Source organism: Dendrobium catenatum, unplaced genomic scaffold, assembly GCF_001605985.2.
Source record: "Dendrobium catenatum unplaced genomic scaffold, ASM160598v2 fragScaff_scaffold_1470, whole genome shotgun sequence".
NCBI classification, from domain to species: Eukaryota; Viridiplantae; Streptophyta; class Magnoliopsida; order Asparagales; family Orchidaceae; genus Dendrobium; species Dendrobium catenatum.
The window spans coordinates 1,097,372-1,119,837 of record NW_021319932.1 but is presented as its reverse complement, the minus strand read 5'-3'; the positions used below and the strand labels follow the sequence as shown (position 1 = coordinate 1,119,837).

Here is a 22,466-nt window from a genome sequence, read left to right as displayed (position 1 = left end):
ACCAGCTCCACTAAAACACCCTAGACATGCTCTACATCATCTAACATTCATGATATCCCATCCTCTCCACTCCCACCACCTTTTCATCTTATGGTCACTAGATTTCAAATAGAGACCTTCAAACTAAAAATAGATATTCAATCCCCAACATCATCTTATTCCAGCCTCCCCCACTTCTATCTCTCAAGCAAATAAATATGTTTTTTGGCATGAGGTTATGTCAACTAAATCTCAAGCCTTACAATATCAAGGTACATGGTCACTTGTTCCTCCTCACCCCAATCAAAATGTCCATGGCTACAAATGGCTTTTTCATATCAAATATAATTTGGATGGTTCCTTTGCTCAACAAAAGGTCTGCTTGGTTGCACAAGGTCATAATCAAGAGTATGATCTCAACTATATAGGAAATTTTAGCCCTGTTGCTAAATTTCTTACTATTCATTTTTTCTTTACTATTGTTGTTTATTTTAATTGGCCAATTCTTCAATTGGAAGTCACTAATTCATTTCTACATGGTAAACTTGATGATGTTGTCTTCATGAAGCAAAACCTGAGTTTCAAGACTCTCAATTGTCTAATTATGTATGTCACGTATATAAAGCTACTTATGAACTTAAACAAGCGCCCCAGAAATGATTCTTCTCCTTCTCCTCTCACTTACTTCAATAAGGATTTGTTGAAAGTAGTGTTGATCCATCTTTTCTCTACTACCACAAGTGATCAATCTTTCTTTATTTACTAGTTTATGTTGATGATATATCACCCACCGAAATTGATCCCACTAAAATTGAAAAGTTACTACAAAACCTACATTCCAATTTTCTCCTGTGAAACCTTAGTTCAGTTAATACCTTCCTTGGCATCCAGGTTATTAACACTACTAGTGGGCTGCACTTAAGTCCATCACAATACAATACAAATCTACTTGCTAAAGCTGGGATGACTAATTTTAAACCCGTTCAAAATCTCTTTCCCTCTAAAATTCATGCACTTAATGAAACGTCTTAGTTGTTCTCTCAACCTAAATTATATCGTAATTAGTGGCTTACTGTAATATTTAACAATTACAATGCCTGATAATGCTTTTGAGGTTAACCATTTATGTCAGCATAGGCATAAACCGTTTATTATTCATTATCAGCAATTGAAACACGTCTATTACTATATACTGTGTATATCTTGGCTCCTCTCTTGTCTCCTATTCAATCAAAAAGGAAACAAAAGTTGCTTGGTCCTAAACTAAGGTAGAATATTGCACTTAGTAGTAATTGTAAGTGATGTCATGTGGCTACATCGTTTGCTCATGGAATGTCAAAACTTTCTTCTACACTAATACTCCGATCTACTGTGATAATATCTCATCACTTTATTTTGTCAACAATCCTATTTTTCATGCTCACAAAAGAAATATTGAGATTAACTACCACTTTATTAGAGATTATATTAAAGCAAGTCATGCTACAGTTCATCATATTGCATCCTAGGATCAACCTGCATATATATTCACCAAGTCTTTCAGCTCTACATGATTTTAACTACTTTGCAATAAATAACAATTCAATAAACCATTATTAACTTGAGGGGTCGTGATAAGAGATAAGTCATCTTGATAAGTTATCTAAAAGTGCACGTATAAAGTGCTCAGCTCCACATCTCTCTCAGCCATACACACTACCTTTTCTTAACTCCCTGTACAAAATCATTGATGCTCTGTTTGTATAATATGTGCCATTAACTGCTCTGTTAGTATAATATGTGCCATTAACTTTTAACTAACTCTTTATGTATCTATATAGTCATTTACATTATGTGTGGAACTATAGTTTTGAATAGAGCAAGAATGAAGTTTACCTGCTATTATCTCTATACCTTTTTTAGCACCCCAGCGTTGCACCCTGAAAGATGTTGCGCTCAAAATAACAATGTTGCATCACCACAGTTTAATAATTTTAGTTTTTTTAAATAAATTCATTTAAGAAATCTGAGTTAGTATACAAAGTTTGGTGGTTATGGTAAGAAAATTGAAATTAGGTGATTGTGATCCATTACTATAGTCAAACAGTGGTGGCGAAAGGATCATTGTTATATGATTATTAACAAAGGATTATAATCGAGCGATAATGATATGAGAATTATAATTTGAAAACTATGGTCTAACCATCTTAGTTGGTAATAACATCATTTTTGAATGAGGCTGGTATTCCTCCTAAGAAATATATTCTTAGTGATTTAGGTATTCCTAATTAGAGTAGGCATGCCATCATAGGTTTTTCATAGATGGATCCTACTTACTTGAACTTAACCAACCTTAACAAACCAAAAGCCCTGTGTGTTTCCCTTTAAGATCCTTAGAACTCCTCTGTTAGATTAGCATAGGTTCAATTTTAGGGGGTGTCCACGACTTTAGAAAACTCTACTAGATCAAAACTAATCAACACTAGTTTAAACCCTATATATATATATATATATATATATAAGAATCATAGTAAAAAAAATATAACCTAAATTCATCATCATAAAAATGAAATATAAAATATGAGAATTTTATAAAGAAAAAGAGAAGTTCTAAAAAAAATTTAATAAAAAGCATTACATTTAAGACCATTAAAAAACTTATAAAATAAAAAAAATGAAATAATAAGGCATATATATAAACACATACATTTTATGTAACTACCTTTTGTCCAAGATTTTAGGTGCATCCTTGTGAATCTTGTAAGTGTCCTCTCCTCTGGTCTTGTCATAACTTGCTTCATCATCTACATTGTTGAGGATTTTAAGACAACAAAAGTTGTTGGCCTCATTAATGACTTCCTCTAACTGATTTCATTATGACTTCCTCCATGCATACATGTCGCTGCTCTTCAATGGCATGTAATAAGATCTCACTAGGAGGGCAAATTATTACATTCGGTCACCGGACGCGGAGAGGTCCGGATATTAATAAAATATTATTTTAAATTAAGCGCGTCAAAAGCGCAGATAAAGCACAGTCAAAAGTGCACCTAAAGCGCAGTCAAAGCGCAGTCAAAAGTCCATTCAAAAGCGCAGGTGACGTGGCATGTTTTTATCAACTTCTTCTTCCCATTGCATGCGTGAAAAGCATTAACTTTTTTTTGGGACATTTAGGTCATTTAAGTCAAACTCACACCCACAACGCATACGCAAAGACTCAAACTCAAGACCTTTTAATTGAAAGCCTAATCTCTCAACCAACGACTAAGATGAGTTGTATAAAAAACATTTACTTAGTGGCAAATTATATAAAATAATAGAGTTTTTATGTTAAATATGTAAATAATAAGATTTTGAATATTATGAATATACATAAATTATAAAATATAATAAATAAATAAATATAAAATAAAATACAAAGTGTACGCGGGGATATTATGAATATACATAAAATGTAAAATAGAATAAATAAAAGCGTAGGCGGGGTTGTCAATGTAAAAATGCTTGCATAAGCGAGAAAATATTCGACGGCAACCCTCCGCCGACCCCCAAAGCGAAAGCTGGTCTTCCCCATTACTCAAAAGCCGGAAGCTAAGCCCTCTAACGCTGTTTCGCCAAAAAAGGATCATCTCCAATCTTCCTGCTCCTATGGCTTTGTGTGGGTGAGGTCCCCTCCTCTTTTCCATTTAGGTCTCTCAGGCCTTGATCAGGTAATTTGCTAAGCAAATCTGCTGAATCTGTTGGATACTGGTCGCGAGCAGCGCGGATACGCTGTTGTATTGAGAATCAGTGAACATGAGACTGATTTCCTCCCTTGAACAGAGAAAATACTCAAATTTTCATTTCTTGTGGGCTTAAAACATTGGATTCGGTGGTGCGAGGTACTCCGCCTCAGCTTATCAGTTTTTTAGATTGCTGTAGTTATTTCTATTACAAGAGATGTTCTGACTTTTTAATTGATGTGTCCTAACGAAAATTGAGAATGTTGAAATATCTGTCTTGGTCTTGCAAACTTAATTGAAACGAGGATAATCTGATTTTCATACTTTACTTTGAGCTGAAAGTTGGCGGATGGCTGTCTTTACAAGGGCAACATTTGGTATTCTGGGCTTGTCTAATAGGATAGCTTAGCTATTTGAACTTTGTCACGCGAGCCATAAGGTTATAGATTGGATTTTGGTACTTCTGATCATCTGATTTATTTATCTTTATAATATTGATGTTGAAGGTTCTTTTCCCTATCATATCTATTTTCTGTATGAAACCTGAAATTTTTTAGTTATGTTATGATGATTGGAGCGGTTATCATGCATTACGATTAGTTTACTTGAAAATAATGGAAAGAGTTTGTGAGAAGCTCTATTTTAGTCCTGCAACTGAAATGTAATATCTGTGATCGCAATAAATGTTTAGTTTTGTTGATCACTAAAGAGTACACACCGAAATCAAGTCTAACAACAGGAGCTCTTTAGCAATCAGCAAGTATCATTACTTCCCCGTATTTCTCATTTCAATGGGGTTGGGAGGGAAGCTTCTTCAAATCTCTTTACTCACTTTTAATAATTTGTATTTTTCTTGGGGCTACGATTTGTTTCTTGCTATCACTAAATATCTCACTTTCATCTCTCTTAAATGAGGCTAATTAAGCAGCATGCACACAATCTGTTTTGGTTGTTGTTGTGAGATAAGGTTCTATGGTTCCCCATACAACATTCTCAATTTTATAACTTTGAACTTGATCATGTAGATTTATGAGTAAACATCTAGAAATCCTTTTCTGGATTGTGCCTGTTACTGACCTGAGATGTGAGTCATTGAAAGTCAGTATGAAGAATTTATGATGTAGGATCTTGCACTAGAAAACTTCAAGTAAAACAGATTAAATCAATAGAACAGTAAAGTTCTAGTAAGCTGCCGTAGAGCAGAAATTTCTATTCCAAAGTAAAAACTGAGTATCCCTCTTCTTCTCTTCCTAAGTAATTCTTCTCAACAGAGAAGAGCCAAAATTGGTTAGCCAAATGCAAAGCTAACACAAGGGCTGTTGAACTAAAAACAGAAATAAAGCGTTAGCACTATTCTAAGAAAGCAGAATTGAAAATATAATACTACTATACTGATATGCTGCACCCCGGCCCCCCATAACTATCATGCTCCGCATCATTCGCCCGTTCCATCAGAAGAACTGCTTTCTCCTGAAAGCATAACAACGTCGCCGTCATCTGGAGGTATATAAGGATAGAGATCCGCCACATTGAATGTTTTGGAAGTCTGGTATTCAGGCGGTAAATCAATAACATATGCGTTATTGTTAATGCGCTGAGTGACGGCGAAGGGACCGAACTTGCGTCGAGTAAGTTTGGAGTGATCGCCCGGTGGTAGACGCTCCTTCAATCTGACTAGCACCAAGTCTCCAGGATTAAAAATCTTCTCCCGTCGGTGGCGATCTGCACTTTGCTTATAAGCTTGGTTTGCTTCCAATAGTTTCTTCCTTACTTTGGCCAACATTTCCGAAAATTGATCAGCTAAATTCGCCGCCGCTTGGTTGGTGCATTTTGGTATGGCTGCAATGTCAACAACTGTATTTGGCATTTTAGTGTAAACAATACTAAAAGGTGACCTACCAGTTGAACGGTTCGCCATGGAATTAAAGGCAAATTCACATTGCCCGAGCACTTCATCCCAGACCTTCGGGTTCTCCTGCACCACACAGCGTAATAAGTTCCCAAGTGTTCTGTTCACCACTTCTGTCTGCCCATCCGTCTGTGGGTGGTATGACGAGCTAAGCTGTAGTTGAGTGTTCAGACGCTTCCACAATTCACGCCAAAAATGACTAATGAACTTAACATCACGGTCAGATGTTAGAGATCGGGGAACGCCATGCAAACGCACTATTTCACGAAAAAACAATTTTGCTATATTTAGTGCGTCAAAAGTTTTCTTACAGGCTATGAAATACGCCATTTTTGAGAACCTGTCCACGACCACCATAATGGAGTCGTTTCCCCGTCTAGTCCGCGGCAAGCCCATCACAAAATCAAGGCTGAGATCCTCCCAAATTTTCTCCGGCACTGGCAACGGTAAGTACAATCCCGTATTCTGTCTGCCACCCTTGTACTGCTGGCATACTGAGCAGCGTTCTACAAACTTGGCTACATCTCTCCGCAAATGTGGCCAAAAAAATTTGGATTGTACTTGATTGAAGGTGTTGTCTCTTCCCGCATGAGCTGCCAATCCCCCACAATGAACTTCTTTGATTATTTGTTGCCGCCAAGATGATTTTGGAACACATAATAAATTTCCTTTAAAAAGGAAATCATGCCTTAGGGAGTAGTCTTCCACCGGTTCTCTGTTAGAGCATTTATCCCAAATAACACCAAAATATGCATCTGCCTGGTACAGTTCCGTAAGCCCCTCCAATCCGAGAAATTCGGTTTGTAATTGAGTGACAAGTGTTGAACGTCTGCTCAAAGCATCCGCAACCCGATTTTGCTTTCCGCTCTTGTGTTTCAACACAAAAGTAAACTTTTGTAGAAATAGAATCCACCTCGCGTGCATTCGATTTATATTCTTTTGTGTGTTGATGTACTGCAAAGCTTTGTGATCGCTGCACAGAACAAAATCCTGCTGAAGTAAATAGTGCTCCCATTGTCGTAATGCTCGTACGACTGCATAAAGTTCTTGTTCATAGACAGTCCACCGCTGCCTCGGAGCACTAAGTTTCTCACTAAAGTACTCAATTGGCCGACCATCTTGTGATAACACTGCTCCGATTCCCACATTAGATGCGTCCTTTTCTACAGTAAACGGTTTTCCAAAATCTGGCAATGCAAGTACAGGCGCCGAAGTAAGTGCCTCTTTAATACATTCAAAACTTTCTTGATGTTCTGCACCCCACTCAAATTTCTTCAATTTAAGTATATCAGTTAGAGGAGCCATCAGGACACTGAATCCTTTAATGAACCTCCGATAAAAATTTGCCAGCCCATGAAAACTTCGAATATCAGTGAATGTCTGCGGCGTCGGCCAATCTCGGATAGCCATAACTTTGGACGGGTCAGCACTAATTCCTTCACCTGAAATTCTGAATCCCAAAAATGATACTATAGAGGTTCCAAATTCACACTTGGCCACATTTAAAAACAATTTGTTTTTCCTTAATGCTTCCAAAATTTTCCTCAGGTGATCTAGATGTGCCTTAAGATCACTGCTAAACACTAAAATATCATCAAAATAAGCCACACAACAGCGATTTAAAAAGGGTTTAAGAACCTCATTCATCATCCTCATGAACGTGGCCGGAGCGTTGCACAGCCCAAATGGCATCACCTTCCATTCATAAAGCCCCTCTCTTGTTTTAAAAGCTGTCTTCCACTCGTCGCCGGGCCTGATCCGAATCTGGTGATATCCACTACGAAGATCCAACTTTGAAAATATTGTTGATCCAGCTAGTCTTTCCACCATTTCGTCCATTCGGGGCATAGGAAACCTGAATTTGACAGTGATTTTATTGATCGCTCTGCTATCCATGCACATTCTCCAATTCCCATCATTCTTCGGCACCAATAGAACCGGTACGGCACATGGGCTTAAACTGTGTTGAATCAACTGCTTGTCGAGTAATTCATCCACTATATTTTGCAAAATTTTGTTCTCATTTGGACTGAGTCTATAATGCGGCAGATTCGGTAAAGATGCACCAGGCATTAGATCTATTTTATGCTGAATGGTCCTCATCGGTGGCAACTCCATAAGCTAACGTTCCGAGCAAACGTCATTGAACTCCTCAATTAGCTTCTGCATTTCCACTGGTGTTTTGGCCATAGAAGTGTTCTCAGCCACTTCTTTAACAATTAATGCCAAAATACTGGATGTCTCCTTCCAAGCTGTCATCATGGCTGCTACTGAAACCGAGTGAAGAGCATTGTTGCCTTGAGGCACTTTAGCATCCTGTCCAACATTAGGCAGTAATCTCAGACGGCGTCCTTTCCAGTCGAACGCGTAAGTGTTGGCTCTTCCATCATAAATTGCGCCCACATCATATTGCCACGGCCTACCCAAGATGACATGGCAAACATCCATTTCAAGCACATCACATAGTACCTCACTAGCATAGTATTTGCCGATTGAGAACGGCACCTTGCATAAATCTGTCACGGCCAATTCCACGCCCTTCTTAACCCAGCTGATCTTGTACGGATTCGGATTCTTTGTGGTTTTTAGTTGCAGTGCCTGTACCATAGATCTCGACACCACATTCTCCGTGCATCCATTGTCGATCAGTAAGTCACACACCTTACCGCCAATGGTACATTTGGTTCGAAATAAGGCATTGCGTTGCGATTTGCTTGGTTGTTTTGGTGCCAACAACAACTTTTCCAGCACACAAATAAGAGGCTCCCCCACATCTCCGGATACATCTTCAACTTGATTTTCTGCTTCCGCCTCGGCTTCATCTTCCCCATCTTCTGCTTCGACGTCAACTAATTGTAATTGGGGTCTTGTCGGACACTCATTGGACTTATGTCCTTGTTGGAAACAACGGAAGCATTTGACACTAGTGGGCTTAGCATATGGATTTTCTTGAGCCAGAGGAGATCGGAATTTCTGCACTGTTTTTGGGTCTATGGCCTTGGCAACTGCACTGCTAGAACCGCCACTTCCTGCATTAGTAATTGGCTGCTTCATGTTTTGATTAACATTGGAATAAGTTTGCTTTGCACTGTCTACTGTCTGCTCTAAATTTCTTCTAGATGACGTGGGACGATTGTGTCGTTGAAGTTGCATTTCTACCTTCAACGCATAATTAACGGCTTGCGACAACGACCACACAGAGTTTAATTCCAGCTTGTCTTGTATTGTTTCCTTCAATCCCCCAATATATCTTGCAACCAACTGATTGGTATTTTCGTTCAAGTTATTTCGTGCACTTAAACGATAAAACTCTTCCGTATAGTCATTCACTGATCGTTGTCCTTGTGAACATTGCTGGTACTGCATATAGAGCATCTGCTCATAATCCGTGGGCAGGTAGTGTCCGCGCAATAGTTGTTTCATTCTCTGCCAACTGCGAACCGGTCTCCTTCCTTCTCTTCTTCTAGTCTGCAGAACTTGTTGCCACCACGCACTAGCTCCGCCTTTAAGTCTACATGCCACATATTTCACCTGTCTTTCTGATTCAATTTCCATGTATTCAAAGAAATTTTCGACAGACCGTTCCCAATCTAAATAGTCTTCGATGTGCAGTTTGCCGTCGAAAAAGGGTATATCTAATTTAATCTTGTACTCACCATGATTTCGGTCTCTGTTCCGTGCCCGCCTCCGACGCCCCGCTTGGACGTCATCTCCCGAGTCTGAATCCTCAGCTTGATCCATAAAATCGAGCACATCTTCCAAATCAGACGCTTCTATGATTTGTGGATCCCGCTGCCTCGGCCTTTCCGGTTAGGCTTCTCTCCTCCGCTCCGGGTACACAATTTGCTGAACATTCCGAGCTAACTGCAATCGGTCTAACCTGGCATTGATATCCCGCAGTCCTTGGCGTAATTCATCGCGAATACGATGAATGTCCGATGCTATCTCTTCGGTGTGTTGTGCTAACTTGTTGTGCTCACTCCACAGAGTTTCCAGGCTGTTGTCTTCCTCGGGAGCCACCCGCCTGCTACCTTCAGCCATCTAGCTCTGATACCAATACTGATGTAGGATCCTGCACTAGAAAAACTTCAAGTAAAACAGATTAAATCAATAGAACAGTAAAGTTCTAGTAAGCTGCCGTAGAGCAGAAATTTCTATTCCAAAGTAAAAACTGAGTATCCCTCTTCTTCTCTTCCTAAGTAATTCTTCTCAACAGAGAAGAGCCAAAATTGGTTAGCCAAATGCAAAGCTAACACAAGGGCTGTTGAACTAAAAACATAAATAAAGCGTTAGCACTATTCTAAGAAAGCAGAATTGAAAATATAATACTACTATACTGATATGCTGCACCCCGGCCCCCCCATAACTATCGTGCTCCGCATCAATTTATTTTTTCTGAGCTGGTTTCTTGAGATGAAACTCTAGCTATGCTTGTTTTGGGCATCAATGAGACTACTATTGGGCAAAAAAGTGGTCCAACATTGCAATTTTGTGAAAAAATATTAACTCTGCATATTACAAATACTGTATTAACGTTTGCTTATTTAGGTTGACATGATGTGTCGCAGGATGATTACAGATTGCATCTATGTTTTCATTGGACCCGTTGGGAACTTGTGGAATTTATTCTAGATGTTATTTTTTGTTCCAGTTTTTTGGTGTCCATGTTGAAATTAGCCTGATTAGTTCTGATGTCAGTTGTTCAAGTGAAATGGTGATTCAAAATGATAAAAAAAGAATTCAATTCTGACTCACGAAACTATTGTGTTGATGATTTCCATACATTTTACTGGAAGGAAACAATCAGGTGAATCTGTTCTCATGAATTGCAGTTCCTGGAAATGAAATCCCTGTTTTTGCTGATTGTTTTATTCTATAGTTTTTCAACTGATATGAAGTAACCGTTGTGTTAATTGTTGCATTTGTTCTATTGTAGTTATCAACTCCTTAACAATGTAGTTCGTTTAACAGTGAAAGTTGGAAGTGTTTAGATGTTCAAATTAATTGAACATTCTTTGTTCCTCCTAGACTGAGAAGTTGAGAATTTTTCTTTCAACCATTTCCATGATTAACCTTTTATTTTAAAATGAATGTCCAGCAATCTATCTTAAAATAATATTGTTGAATAAACAGAAAATATCATTAAAAATTTTTGGGAATGTACATTTGATGCGATCAGCCTTGGTAACAAATATACAATTTTTGCAGAAAAGCAAGCTATTAATCTTAAAACAATTATGACTACTTCTGTTTAAAATTAAAAGATAGTTAAAAATCCACTCCACGTGAAAATATTTTTGATTTTCTAAGAGAATTTAACAACAAAAAATTGAAAATCACAAAAGATAATCAATTGATTAAAATTTCATTCATGGAGAACAAACTTTGTAGAAATCATAGAAAATTTTATCATTTCGTACACTAAAAATAAAAGAAGTGAAGAGGAAAAAAGAGATATAGAAAGAAGAGGAAAGAATGAAGTATTGATAGGGAAGCGTCAAAGTTGAGCAATTAAATTGGTACTAAAATTTTTCATGTTTTGCACTTGATCATGGATAAGAATGCTCGAAGAAGTATGGTTTTCACATACAAATCAACTTTTATTGAAGCCAAAGAATTGTTGTGTTACATGCCTCATGATAACTATTTATAAACCTCATGAAATAATGTTGAAGACAGGGTAAATACTACTTGGGAAGTACCTGTTGATGGAGAAGTTACCGCCCACAAAAAATACGATAAGAATCGTACATAGAAATTTTCATAAGAAGCATTGAAAAAACAGCTTGTATAGAGAAGCCAAAGTAAACACCTAATCAAAATAATTGATAGAAATGGCCAACAAAAAAATCAAGTTACAAGAACAATCGCAAGAAGCACAAAAGAAATAATTTCTTCAGTAAATAAGGTGTTACTATAAATAGTAAACAGCTATCCCATAACATCTCCCCTTCTTTTCGCATATTTTATGCACCACAAAAATATTTTTTCTTCATGTTGGGAAGTAATTGCTTTCTTCATTAATTGTGTTTTTTGAATCTAGGCATTATCTTAATCACTCCAAGTTGTAAATTCTAATGTTAGTTGGGGAAAACGTGCTCCTTAAGGATTGACGATCATGAGAATAGGAAAAATAATCTGCTAGAGGAACACCATAAAAATGATACAAGAGTTTTCAAGGTTTGATGCGATTCATGTCCACTAATTTGAAAACAAAAATAGGATATAAATCTTTTGTCTTAAAATTTTGACTTTTAACCTAGTAATATTCTTTCCCTTCCCTCTTTCCATTTCCAAAGCTAAACTCGATTCCTCCTCCAACTGTGTACCTCGAAGATAGAGAAAAGCATGTTACCTCTTATATTGAGCTATCTCATCGGTCATCAGCCTCTATGATGGACATTAAGTGTCTCTTGGGAGGAATCTAACTTCTAGCTATCACCTCCAATTCTTTTGTATTCTTTGCCAACCACATAATAGATAAATCCTTATTTATGAAAGTAACCAAGTTAAAAATTAACCTCTATCACTTCCCCAGCCACTTTTCCATCCTTTACCTCTAGACATAGCTGAATGAGGGTGAATAATAAGTGATGCCCTCAATAACATGTAGCTAACTCCTTAGATGATGCTTAGATGTGGTTCATTGTAACAAATTTGTTAATATTAGGTGCATGACAATAGGTGATAGGCTATGATGCACCGACACTTCTCCTCAAATAGGCGTGTAGTGTCCGACACCTATCTGGCATGACACGCGTTTGACACTTCTCTGACACGTGTCGAACACGCCAAAAACTTGTCCGATTAAAAAAATATTAAATACAAATCGGACTCGCATGTCTTACATATTTTATGAATTTTTTTTAAATATAATTTCTTATATTTAAATTTTTTATTTATTTAAATATAAAAATAAATTTCTTATTTTCTATTCACTACACCAAATCAATCGCCCGCACTTAATACCCCATTCATCAAATAATCTCATTTTCATTTCTCTTTGATAGTTTATGACTTTGATTTCACAATAATGCCCGATGTCATCTCAACATTGTCGTTTGATCATTACAATATCAACATTTCAAAACGATCTTCATATCAAAATCTAACACTGTCTTGACATTGATGCTTGACGCTAGTAATTTCTACACCCACAACTTGACATCTCATCTTTTTTCGACGCCTTCTCAACATCGATGATCAACATCCTCTCAGCATCGACGATAAACACCCTCTTAACATTGATGCCCAATATGTACTGCATAACATCAATGCACGACTCTAAACAGCATTGTCATCTCCTCTTTGGATGATTGATAAATGACATTGACGCTCGATTCTCGATATCCTAATATTAATCATTTTAAGTATAAATTCTAGTTAAATGAATTATTATTTTTAATATTATACTTATTTAATTTTTAGACACTAATTTTAAATATAAAAACTATAATACCGTATCTAACTCATGTCCATATTTAATATTTTCAATAATTGACGTGTCTCATATCTGTGTCGTGTCTTATCTGGTATGTAGAGCTGTAGGATTATTGGTGGAGCAAACGTATCCTAATATCTTTTGGACTCCATGTGTTGTGCACAATTTAAATCTTGCTTTAAAAATATTTGTACAGCCAAAAATACAAAGGAAAATAAAATCATCTATGCTGAATGTCATTGGATAACAGTGGTTGCAAGTGACAATGTTCTGGTCAGAAATTTTATTATTAACCACTCAATGAGCTTTTATTGATTCAATTTATTATATGTTGAGAGAGGCTGACACAGATAAATCTTGCATATATTTGATTTATGAGATGTGAGACTATATGTTAGCTGAAGTGAAAGAAATTATATATAGACATGAAAAAGTGAGGCACATGATGAAGAATCAATTTTTTAGAGTATTGTTTATACTATTCTTCAGAAAAGGTGGAGCAAAAGTAATTCACCTCTTCATTATTTGGCTCAGTCATTAAATCCGAGATAATTTTGAATATATCTTTTAAATTAGTTTTTCATTTGTTTGCTAATGAATTAATAATTTTACTTCATTGTATTCTTTGAAGATATTCAAGTAAATAATGGTTTCAAGAAGACCCTCAATGTGTCTCGCCACAAAAAGATTTAGAAGTTTCAAATATGAGAAAAATATATTTGAAATGTTATTTCCTAAACGAGGAGGAGAGAATAAGGATTAATATAGAACTTGTAAAATTCTTTGGATATTTAGAGGATTTTTCGCGATCAAGAATCTTTGGTTAATATATGAAAAATGGATCCAAAGATGTGGTGGTTGATTCATGGAGCTTCAACACCACTACTTCAAATAATAGCAATAAAACTTCTTGGTGAAGTTTCATCTTCCTCTTGTTGTGATAGAAATTAGAGCACATGCTCATTTATTCAATCGATGAAGATGAACAAAATTATTCCATAACGGGCTGAAGATTTAGTTTATGTGCATATAAATCTTCTACCTCTATCAAGGAAGACCCCACTTTATATGATTGGCGATAACAAGATGTGGGTTGTTGTTGGAGATGGGTTCGAGTCCCTTGATGATATGGGAATATTAGAGATTGCAAATCTTTCTCTTGATGAATCAGAATTGGAAGTAATGATATTCAATGATGTTGATATTGAATACAAAAGACAAACATCTGAAGCTAATCAGAGTATTCTCCCTAGTCCCTACTGAATAGTTGAAGCTTGATATTGTACTAAATGATTTTTTTCTTATAATTTTATGGTTATACTAGATATTTTGTACTAAACATTTTATATTGTAAGCTAGACAATTTATCATGATATTGATTTGTTACTATTTGTCACTTCTAATATGATGTTACATTAATTTCTGTATATCATATAAAAAAATTTGTAATGTTGTGTCAGCGCCATTCCCATGCCCTATATTTTCAAAAAAAAATCATGTCATGTGTTCGTGTCATGCCGTGTTTATGTCATCGTATTCATGTCCGTGCATTATAGGTGTTAGGTAACATAGTTATTGAGGTTAGGTAGTCTTCAAGAATATATGTAAAACACATGAAATAAATTATGTGTTAGGCTAGTTCACACAGAACCGGCCCAAGGAGGGCGGCTTTAACATACCAGGATGGTGGACCCCCCCCCCCCCCAATGAATGCAGCCCAAACCTAGTGGACCCCACTAGGAAGCAAATTAAGGAGAGAGAGAGAGGGGAGGGTAGGGGTTGGAGGGAATTTTGAATTATGGAAGTTTGAATTAGGGAATTAATATATTAATAGTAAAGGTTGTTTAGGGTTAGGGTTATGCATGCTTTGAGTTGTTCTTTTGGAGTTTTCCTTGGCGTCTTGGGCTCTATATTCATCGTCTAGAGATTGGGAGAGAACGATCCTCCTCTCAAATTGAGGATCAATTGTATTTTGCTTGGTGTTAGTTTTTGCTTTGATTCCATTATTACAATCTATTGTTTTGGATTGCTTTCAAGATTTTCGTATGCATTCAATAATGTTTTTACCAATTATTGCTAGGGTTGCTTACAAACTCAAATATTTCCTCTTGGATTACTTGCGAACTCAAGTATTTCTTATCATTATGTTTCAAGTTAGTAATTTTGCAGTCAATGTTTATGAGAAAAGTATCTCAATAATCTCACACCTGGATATTAAATTTAAATATACTATATTGAGCAAGTAATCTTTGTGGAGCTCCCTCTTCTAATTATCAATAGGATCTGATTGAGGTTCTGAAGGACCTTAGTCCTTCAGTGATAAATGTGCATCCATTAGCACCATTATTGCCTTGTTATTGTGTTGCTCCTTAATCATGAAATACTATCTTTCTTGCAATATCGATGTACCCTTTAAAAGTTCACTCTTAACAAAAAAATTATCCTTCAGCACACCTTTAAAATCATTATAAATAGATTTAATAGTTGCTCCCACAGTTATAGCGTTTGACGTTATATGATTAGTATTGTACTTGCTTCTAGATGTCGTCACCATAGCACCATCACCTTCTAAATATCAACATAGAAGGTTGGTCTGTAATATTCTCCACATAGCTGCTTGATCGAAATTAGATTTCACTTCAAGACAATATCACAAACTCTCACACCGCTTGAGAGTTTACATCAACATTATGTAACCTACGAAAATCTCTTACAAAATAATTATATAGAAACTCTTTATGTGGAGTAGAATAAAAAGTCGCATATGATTCTAAGATCCAAGGCTCCATAGGATTATATCACTAATGACTAGTACCTCATAGATTTCTTCAAGTGAAAAATTCATAAATTCCTATATATGATTGGATAGTCTTTTCATGTGGCCTGCCTTAGCACATCATGAATATACCCCTATCATGAACGTTTTGCTAAGTTTTTGGTCAACGTCCTTTGTTGACTATTAATGTATTTCTCCATTGCTTTTTGAATTCAAAGCAATAAAAGAACAAACTTCACGTGATTCTTATCTCTTGATGTTTTCATTTAATGAGATTAGGTCGTGAATAGTATTGAGCTTCAATTTCATGTACTTATATGAATTTTTTATAATTGTCATAGTTTCAACCTAGCTTTCTAGTAGTGATGAAAATAAGCTCAATGCATGAATTTTGTCATTAAAGTTGGTGCAAACCGAGCCAAAGTATCTTGTATTCAGATTGAACTCATTAATATATGTCATTGCAGAAGAATCTATAATTTTTTTATATTAAAAACCTTTTTCATTAAATATTCTTGTAATATTTGCCATCAAGGACTTATCGGACATGTCTAATTGTGCTTTTACATGACAATTGTGATCAGCTCATACAATAATTTGAAAGCAACATTCTCCTATTGACTTTATTAAGTGTCCCTTTTAGCACGAAAGGGAGAAAGTTATTTCACAGCCGGCGAGCTCTAGTTGTTGGTCCCGATCAAGCTATCGTAACTTCCGATCCCACAGGGAAAGGAAAGTCGTCGATTGAGCGAAGCCACACAGCCCGAAGGAACCGAAGCAGCGATGGGGAACTGCTAGAATGAACATACCCGATGCAGGTAGCTTGAAAGAAAGTAAAGGGAGGTGGGGAGGCAATATGCTCCTGAAGTCGCGCCTCTAGGTCCTGATATTCTTGATTCTTATCCTGTCAGTGCCTTACCTTGTCCTTGACTTTGTTAATCCTTGGAGTATAAGTTCATATGCCTGCTATTTAGGAGATCCAATCTTCTCCGCTCTCATATTTTTTGACTTCGGCTCAAAAACATATGGATATATTTTTTCTTGTCATAAATAATCCTTAATTTGCTTCTTCTAATACTCAAAATATTATGTACGTTTCACATCAAATACGCTCCTGAAGTCGCGCCTCTAGGTCCTGATATTCTTGATTCTTATCCTGTCAGTGCCTTACCTTGTCCTTGACTTTGTTAATCCTTGGAGTATAAGTTCATATGCCTGCTATTTAGGAGATCCAATCTTCTCCGCTCTCATATTTTTTGACTTCGGCTCAAAAACATATGGATATATTTTTTCTTGTCATAAATAATCCTTAATTTGCTTCTTCTAATACTCAAAATATTGGCTATTGAACCAGTCAATCCTCACACACCCATCTTCATGTCATTATTCTCACTTTTCTCAGACTTCAAAGCTATACCAATTAATGGGAAAAAGCACATGCTCAAAGACAGTAACGATCATGAGAATGAGAAAAATAATCTACAAGGAAAAATATTAGGAAATGAACACAAGGGAGTTTACATAGTTCGTTAAGATCTGCCCCATGTTTATGAGCAGAAAAAGTGATAATGTCTATTATTCTAAAGACAAAAGTATAATACATATATTATTTTTAAATATTTTCTCAACTTTTATCTAACTGTATTCTTCCCTTTCTCTTTTCTCTCTAAATATGAGCATGACTCCTCCACCAGTTATGTGCTTAAGAGATAAAGGAAGCATTCCATCTCCTATGTAATACCTTCTTGCTTGTCACTAGCCTTTATGACAGTCACCAAGAATGTTTACAGCTTCCAACCATGGTCTCTAGCCTTTAATGGTTGTTCCCAATCATTTTTCTGAGAAATAAATTTGTATGACACTGGTCAAGTTAACTTCAAAGCTCCAATCGCTCAATGACCAGTTCTATGACTTCACCTTAATGTTATCTTAATGAAAAAGAAGAATGATTTATGTCTCTCAACACCATGTGAACTTCTCTTTATATAATGCTTAGATATGATAGGTAACAAATCTGTAGATATTTGATATATGGCATTAAGTGATAAGTAACATATTTATAGAGGATATGTAGTGTTTTTGAAACTCATGAAACAAATCCATGTTGTATGTTTTGATGTTGCAATCAAGATTGGTGAGAAAATTATATCCACATCCTAATCGTATTTTCATTTACAGAAGAATATGAAATAATTGGTAATCCTAGATGATCCGATATCGAATCACTTGGCATATGGATGGTTTATCTTTTTCCTTGATTAACCATTTTCTTGTATTCTATATTGGGAGTGGATGGAGACTGGAATTCTGACATACCCTTTGATGAGATTTATTTGATACGATGGCTTGCCAATTCTATCATTGGTCAGAAGTTGATTTTTTAATGCCCAGTGTTTATAAATATTGCTTTTAACTTTATCTTTTATAATTTTTTATAGTTTATTATTTATTTATGGGACCTCTGAAAAATCTGCTTACCTTGTTTTTATGATTATAGGTCTTCTCTTGCTGCTATAAAATTCATTGGTTTCTTACGTCAAAATCCTTCAACAATCTACCGCACATTTTCTGCCGATTGAGTAAGAATGGGTGCATTTTGCTGCTGTCTATGTGGGGAGGACTTTGAAGAATACACTCATCCAAGCAATCCTGTATACAGGCATTGCATATGCTTGAGATATTTTCTACACCAGCTGTTCTATGGGGTAATTTTTGTTTTTTAGACGGGTCTCAGGCCCTGGATGTGTAAATTGGATGGTTGCATACTCGACAACAACAATAAAAACAACATCAAGCCTTTATCCCACTACGTGGGGTCTACTAAATTAATCCTTTTTCTCCATTCTGTCCTGCCAAGGGACAAATTCTCATTTAAATCTAATAAAGAAAGGTCATTTCTAATATTTTCTAATTGATAAAGCATTGTAGGTCTCACCATCATCTTATAGAATTTACCCTTAAGTTTGAGGGCGATTTTTCTATCACACAACAAGCCCAATGCATTCCTCCACTTCAGCCATCCAACTTGAATTCTACTAATAATATCTCCATTTATGTCACCATCACTTTGAACAATAGATCCAAGATATCTAAATGTGTACACTTTTTAATGACTTAATCGTCCAAAGTCACAATTCCCCCCACTAGATCTATTACTACTAAAATTACACTCTATATATTCAGTTTTATATTTACTCAAATGAAAATTTTTAGACTCTAAGATTGACCTCCATAATTCAAGTTTACCTTCAACTCACTCTCTAATCTTATCAACAAGAAGAATGATTTATGTAGCCAACCAATATAAAATTTATCAAGCAATCATGACATGAATCCATTAATAGAGAAAACTGATTCATGTAATCAAATCCCACATTGTGGAATAAAGACTTGATATTGTTGTTATCCTTAATCATCTATAACTTAGCTTACTAACATACATTATCACATCTGAATACTCTTTTCCAATGATTTATTTCCAATTGACCTGTAACATATCCTTTTAGATAGATTTTGATTCATACATTATGAAGTATGATTTCTTTATGAGGATGCATTTTCAAGTGTTCTTATTTTTTTCTTTGTGCATTGCAGCAATTTAGCAATTTATGGTAACAGCTACAATGTAAAAGAAAAAAGTATGTTCAGATAGATTAATTCTTTATGTTCAACAATCGAACAAACATAGTCTGGGATAAAACACAGTCCTCGAGAAGTTTTAACGCAATTTTTATATCTTTCTTATTTTTTGGATCATGAATATGTTCTCTCGTCTCCGTTACTTTGGATGAGTTTCCATGATGTTGCATCTGCGGTCTCTATATTACTTTAGGGTCCTTTTTTATGAATTCTTGTTTAAATATATCTGCCAATGGTCGTAAGCTATCTCAGTTTATCAAGTTTTCGGTGTTTGAGTGTATTTTTCCATCTATCACTGATATGTAAGCTAGCTTTAGGCTTTGTTTGGGACGGTTTTATTACTGCTTCTTAAAGCAGCTTTTTAGAACAAAAATTAAAATTTTTGTACTTAAAAGTTGCTTTCATAAGCAGTAAGAAAGCCGTCCCAACGAAGCCTTAGATGCATTTCAATCCTTTTAATTCGGACTACTGATGCAGTTTTTGTCTGCTGTAGTTTGGTCCAACATTTCATAGAGTTGATGGGCGAACTTCTGCTGCAAATGTGGCCACACCTTTGACTTCAACTGCAGTAATCACTTCTGTTGACACTTCTTCGTCTGATACTCAGTGCCTTGTCCCTAGACCTCCTCCATTTGAGAGTGACAGTCGGTATTCTCGTTCACAGCGAGATGGTTTAATCTCAAGGCGTGATAAAGCCGTGAACCACAGTCAAGACAATCAACACATTCGAAGAAGTGGTAGCAGCACTGATGTGGAACAGTTGGGTGGTGGCAAGAAGCGGAATAGCGTAAATGCTGAAGAAGAATCCAAAGTTAGTCATTTTGAAATGGAAGAAAATCTTCCTGGCAAAATATATTCTACAGGTTATGTGCTGAAAAATTTAGAAGATGAAGATGTTTGTCCCACATGTCTGGAAGGTAAACTATTCATTACATGTATATTATTATGAAATTGTTTAATACATTGTTATACTCTTTGAAAGGCTACACCTATTTATGAAGGTGTGTTGTATTGGATACGCACCCGACAATGACACGCATCCGATACGTGTAGGATACGCAAAAGCCGTATCCAATTAAAATAATGTTTAATTTTAAAAGGACACGTATCGGATACGTGTGTCCCTTGAAAAAAAAAAATGACGCATATTTCACATTTACTTCGGTGGTTGCGAGCAAGTTTCTCTCACTTCCGAACCCGCGAGCGTAAGTGTGCATCTTGGGTTTATGTTCAATAGAAGTTCAAAGACAAACCACCGAAGAGGTTAATCCTATCATTCCTTCTATTGAATAGTTGAAACTTCATGTGCTAGACAATTTACATTTATGTTTTTGTTGTTGTACTAGACATTTAATACTTATTTTTATTTTGATATTATAAGCAACAAGAATACAAATGATGCTGCTTTAATTTTTTTTGTCATTTCAAATATTTATGCTTTTATTGTTTTCTTAATTTTTATGTATGATATAAATTATAATGTCATGTACGCGTCGTATCCGTATCCTGTATTTTTAAGAATTGACGTATCTCGTATCCATATCGTGTCGCTGTATCCGTATCCGTGCAACATAGCTTAAAGGGTTTGCCGACTGAAATTTCAATTGTTTTCCCCTAATCATTAGAAAAATACTATGATGCCGATTACAGACAGTTCAGTCTTGTTCTAATTATGCTATGTAATCTCATCTGCAGAATACAATCCAGAAAATCCAAAAATCAAAACAGAATGTTCACATCATTTTCATCTTAGCTGTATATATGAGTGGATGGAAAGAAGTGACAGTTGCCCAATCTGTGGGAAGGTATCAGATAATTCTTTTTTAGTTATGACTTCTGTTTTATTCAAAAATGGATATGTGGATCACCATTGCTAATACCTTTTTATTATTTTCCTTCTATGGAACGTTTGCTGACTAGGACTTCGTTTGGGACGGCTTTCTTCCTGTTTCTTAAAACTGTAAAAACCGCTTTAAAAAGAAATAAGAAAACCGTCCCAAACGCAGCCTAGATTTTTTTGGTAAATGCCTTGAATCCAATGTGCAAATTTATCGGAAGGTTCTTTTTCATGCGATGAATATATATATCTACTTTATTTTCTTTGTTTTCTTTGGTTTTGTGCAGGAGATGGAATTTTGTGAGAGCCCCTGATTCAGTTCCATTAACCTGCCTGAAGCTCCATGACCAAATGCTGAAAGCATCAGATACTGGAATAATGTGTAAGGCTTTGTTTGGGATAGCTTTCTAACTGTTTTATAAAGCAATTTTTTAGTACAAAAATTTTTAAAAAACAGGAAAAGAACAGTGTCTAGAAGCTGGCCCAGGCTTCATTTGGGACAGCTTTGATATTGTTTTATAAAACAGCTTTTTAATGTAATTTTTTTTTTAAAAGAAAATTTTGTACTAAAAAATTGCTTTAAACCTAAATAAGAGGATTGGAGCTGCTGCAGGAAAATAAAATATAATGGGTTTCTGTACAGCATTTGAAAATCGATTTGATTGTTACAAGATTCTCATTTACTGTATAGAGATTTTTATTGAGTTGAAAGTTCTGCTATATTTTATTGAGTTGAAGGCATTGCCTGTTTGTGGGAAAAGTTTGCATGATATGTCAAATGAAAAAAAAAATTTATGTGATGATATTTTGATATAATTTATATTAGAGTAGGCTAAAAAATTATTAATTTTATTTTAATTTAAAAATTAAATATTCTAATTTTTAGATCATCTTGATATAATTATATCATGAAAGTCATTGGTATTCTTTTAATATCATTTTTTGATTGAGTCTAATAATTATTGAATTTATTTTAGAATTAGTATAATATATTAAAAAATATTATATTAATCACAATATAAGTTTAATAAAAAAATTGATCTGTGTGCATTGAGAAATTAAATGACCAGCAAGTGCTGACGTTTGTTAGAAGATAATTGTTTAATAAAACCATTATTAACTCTTCTTTGGAAGCTGAATGTCATGGTTTTAAGGTTTTAATAATTTGAAAATTAAATAATTAT

General features: G+C 35.5%; 2 protein-coding genes across 4 annotated transcripts; one reads left to right on the top strand and one right to left on the bottom strand.

Annotated features, from left to right (window-relative positions):
* Positions 1–3,443: 3,443 nt before the first annotated feature.
* Positions 3,444–22,019, top strand: LOC110104780 (E3 ubiquitin-protein ligase At3g02290). Of its 3 annotated transcripts, none has more exons than XM_020834024.2 (5): positions 3,444–3,839; positions 18,304–18,511; positions 19,939–20,362; positions 21,141–21,250; positions 21,570–22,019. In XM_020834024.2, exons 2-5 carry the CDS (start codon positions 18,392–18,394, stop codon positions 21,594–21,596), a joined length of 681 nt encoding a protein of 226 aa, XP_020689683.1. In that variant the 5' UTR covers positions 3,444–3,839; positions 18,304–18,391; the 3' UTR covers positions 21,597–22,019. The 3 variants fall into 3 exon arrangements, with proteins under 3 accessions (XP_020689683.1, XP_028556066.1, XP_028556067.1); XM_028700233.1 differs by lacking the exon at positions 3,444–3,839 and adding an exon at positions 16,574–16,686; XM_028700234.1 differs by lacking the exon at positions 3,444–3,839 and adding an exon at positions 16,597–16,712.
* Positions 7,711–9,330, bottom strand: LOC114581004. Its single transcript, XM_028700203.1, has one exon. The coding sequence runs from the start codon at positions 9,328–9,330 to the stop codon at positions 7,711–7,713; it is 1,620 nt and encodes a 539-aa protein (XP_028556036.1).
* Positions 22,020–22,466: the final 447 nt, after the last annotated feature.

Bases quoted from the DNA above. Each gene is read 5' to 3' on its own strand.
- LOC110104780 (XM_020834024.2), top strand. From the start codon at position 18,392: ATGGGTGCATTTTGCTGCTGTCTATGTGGGGAGGACTTTGAAGAATAC. The intron at 18,512-19,938 runs GTAATTTTTGTT...TGTCTGCTGTAG, and splicing joins TACACCAGCTGTTCTATGGG to TTTGGTCCAACATTTCATAG. The intron at 20,363-21,140 runs GTAAACTATTCA...TCTCATCTGCAG, and splicing joins TTGTCCCACATGTCTGGAAG to AATACAATCCAGAAAATCCA.
- LOC114581004 (XM_028700203.1), bottom strand. From the start codon at position 9,330: ATGGATCAAGCTGAGGATTCAGACTCGGGAGATGACGTCCAAGCGGGG.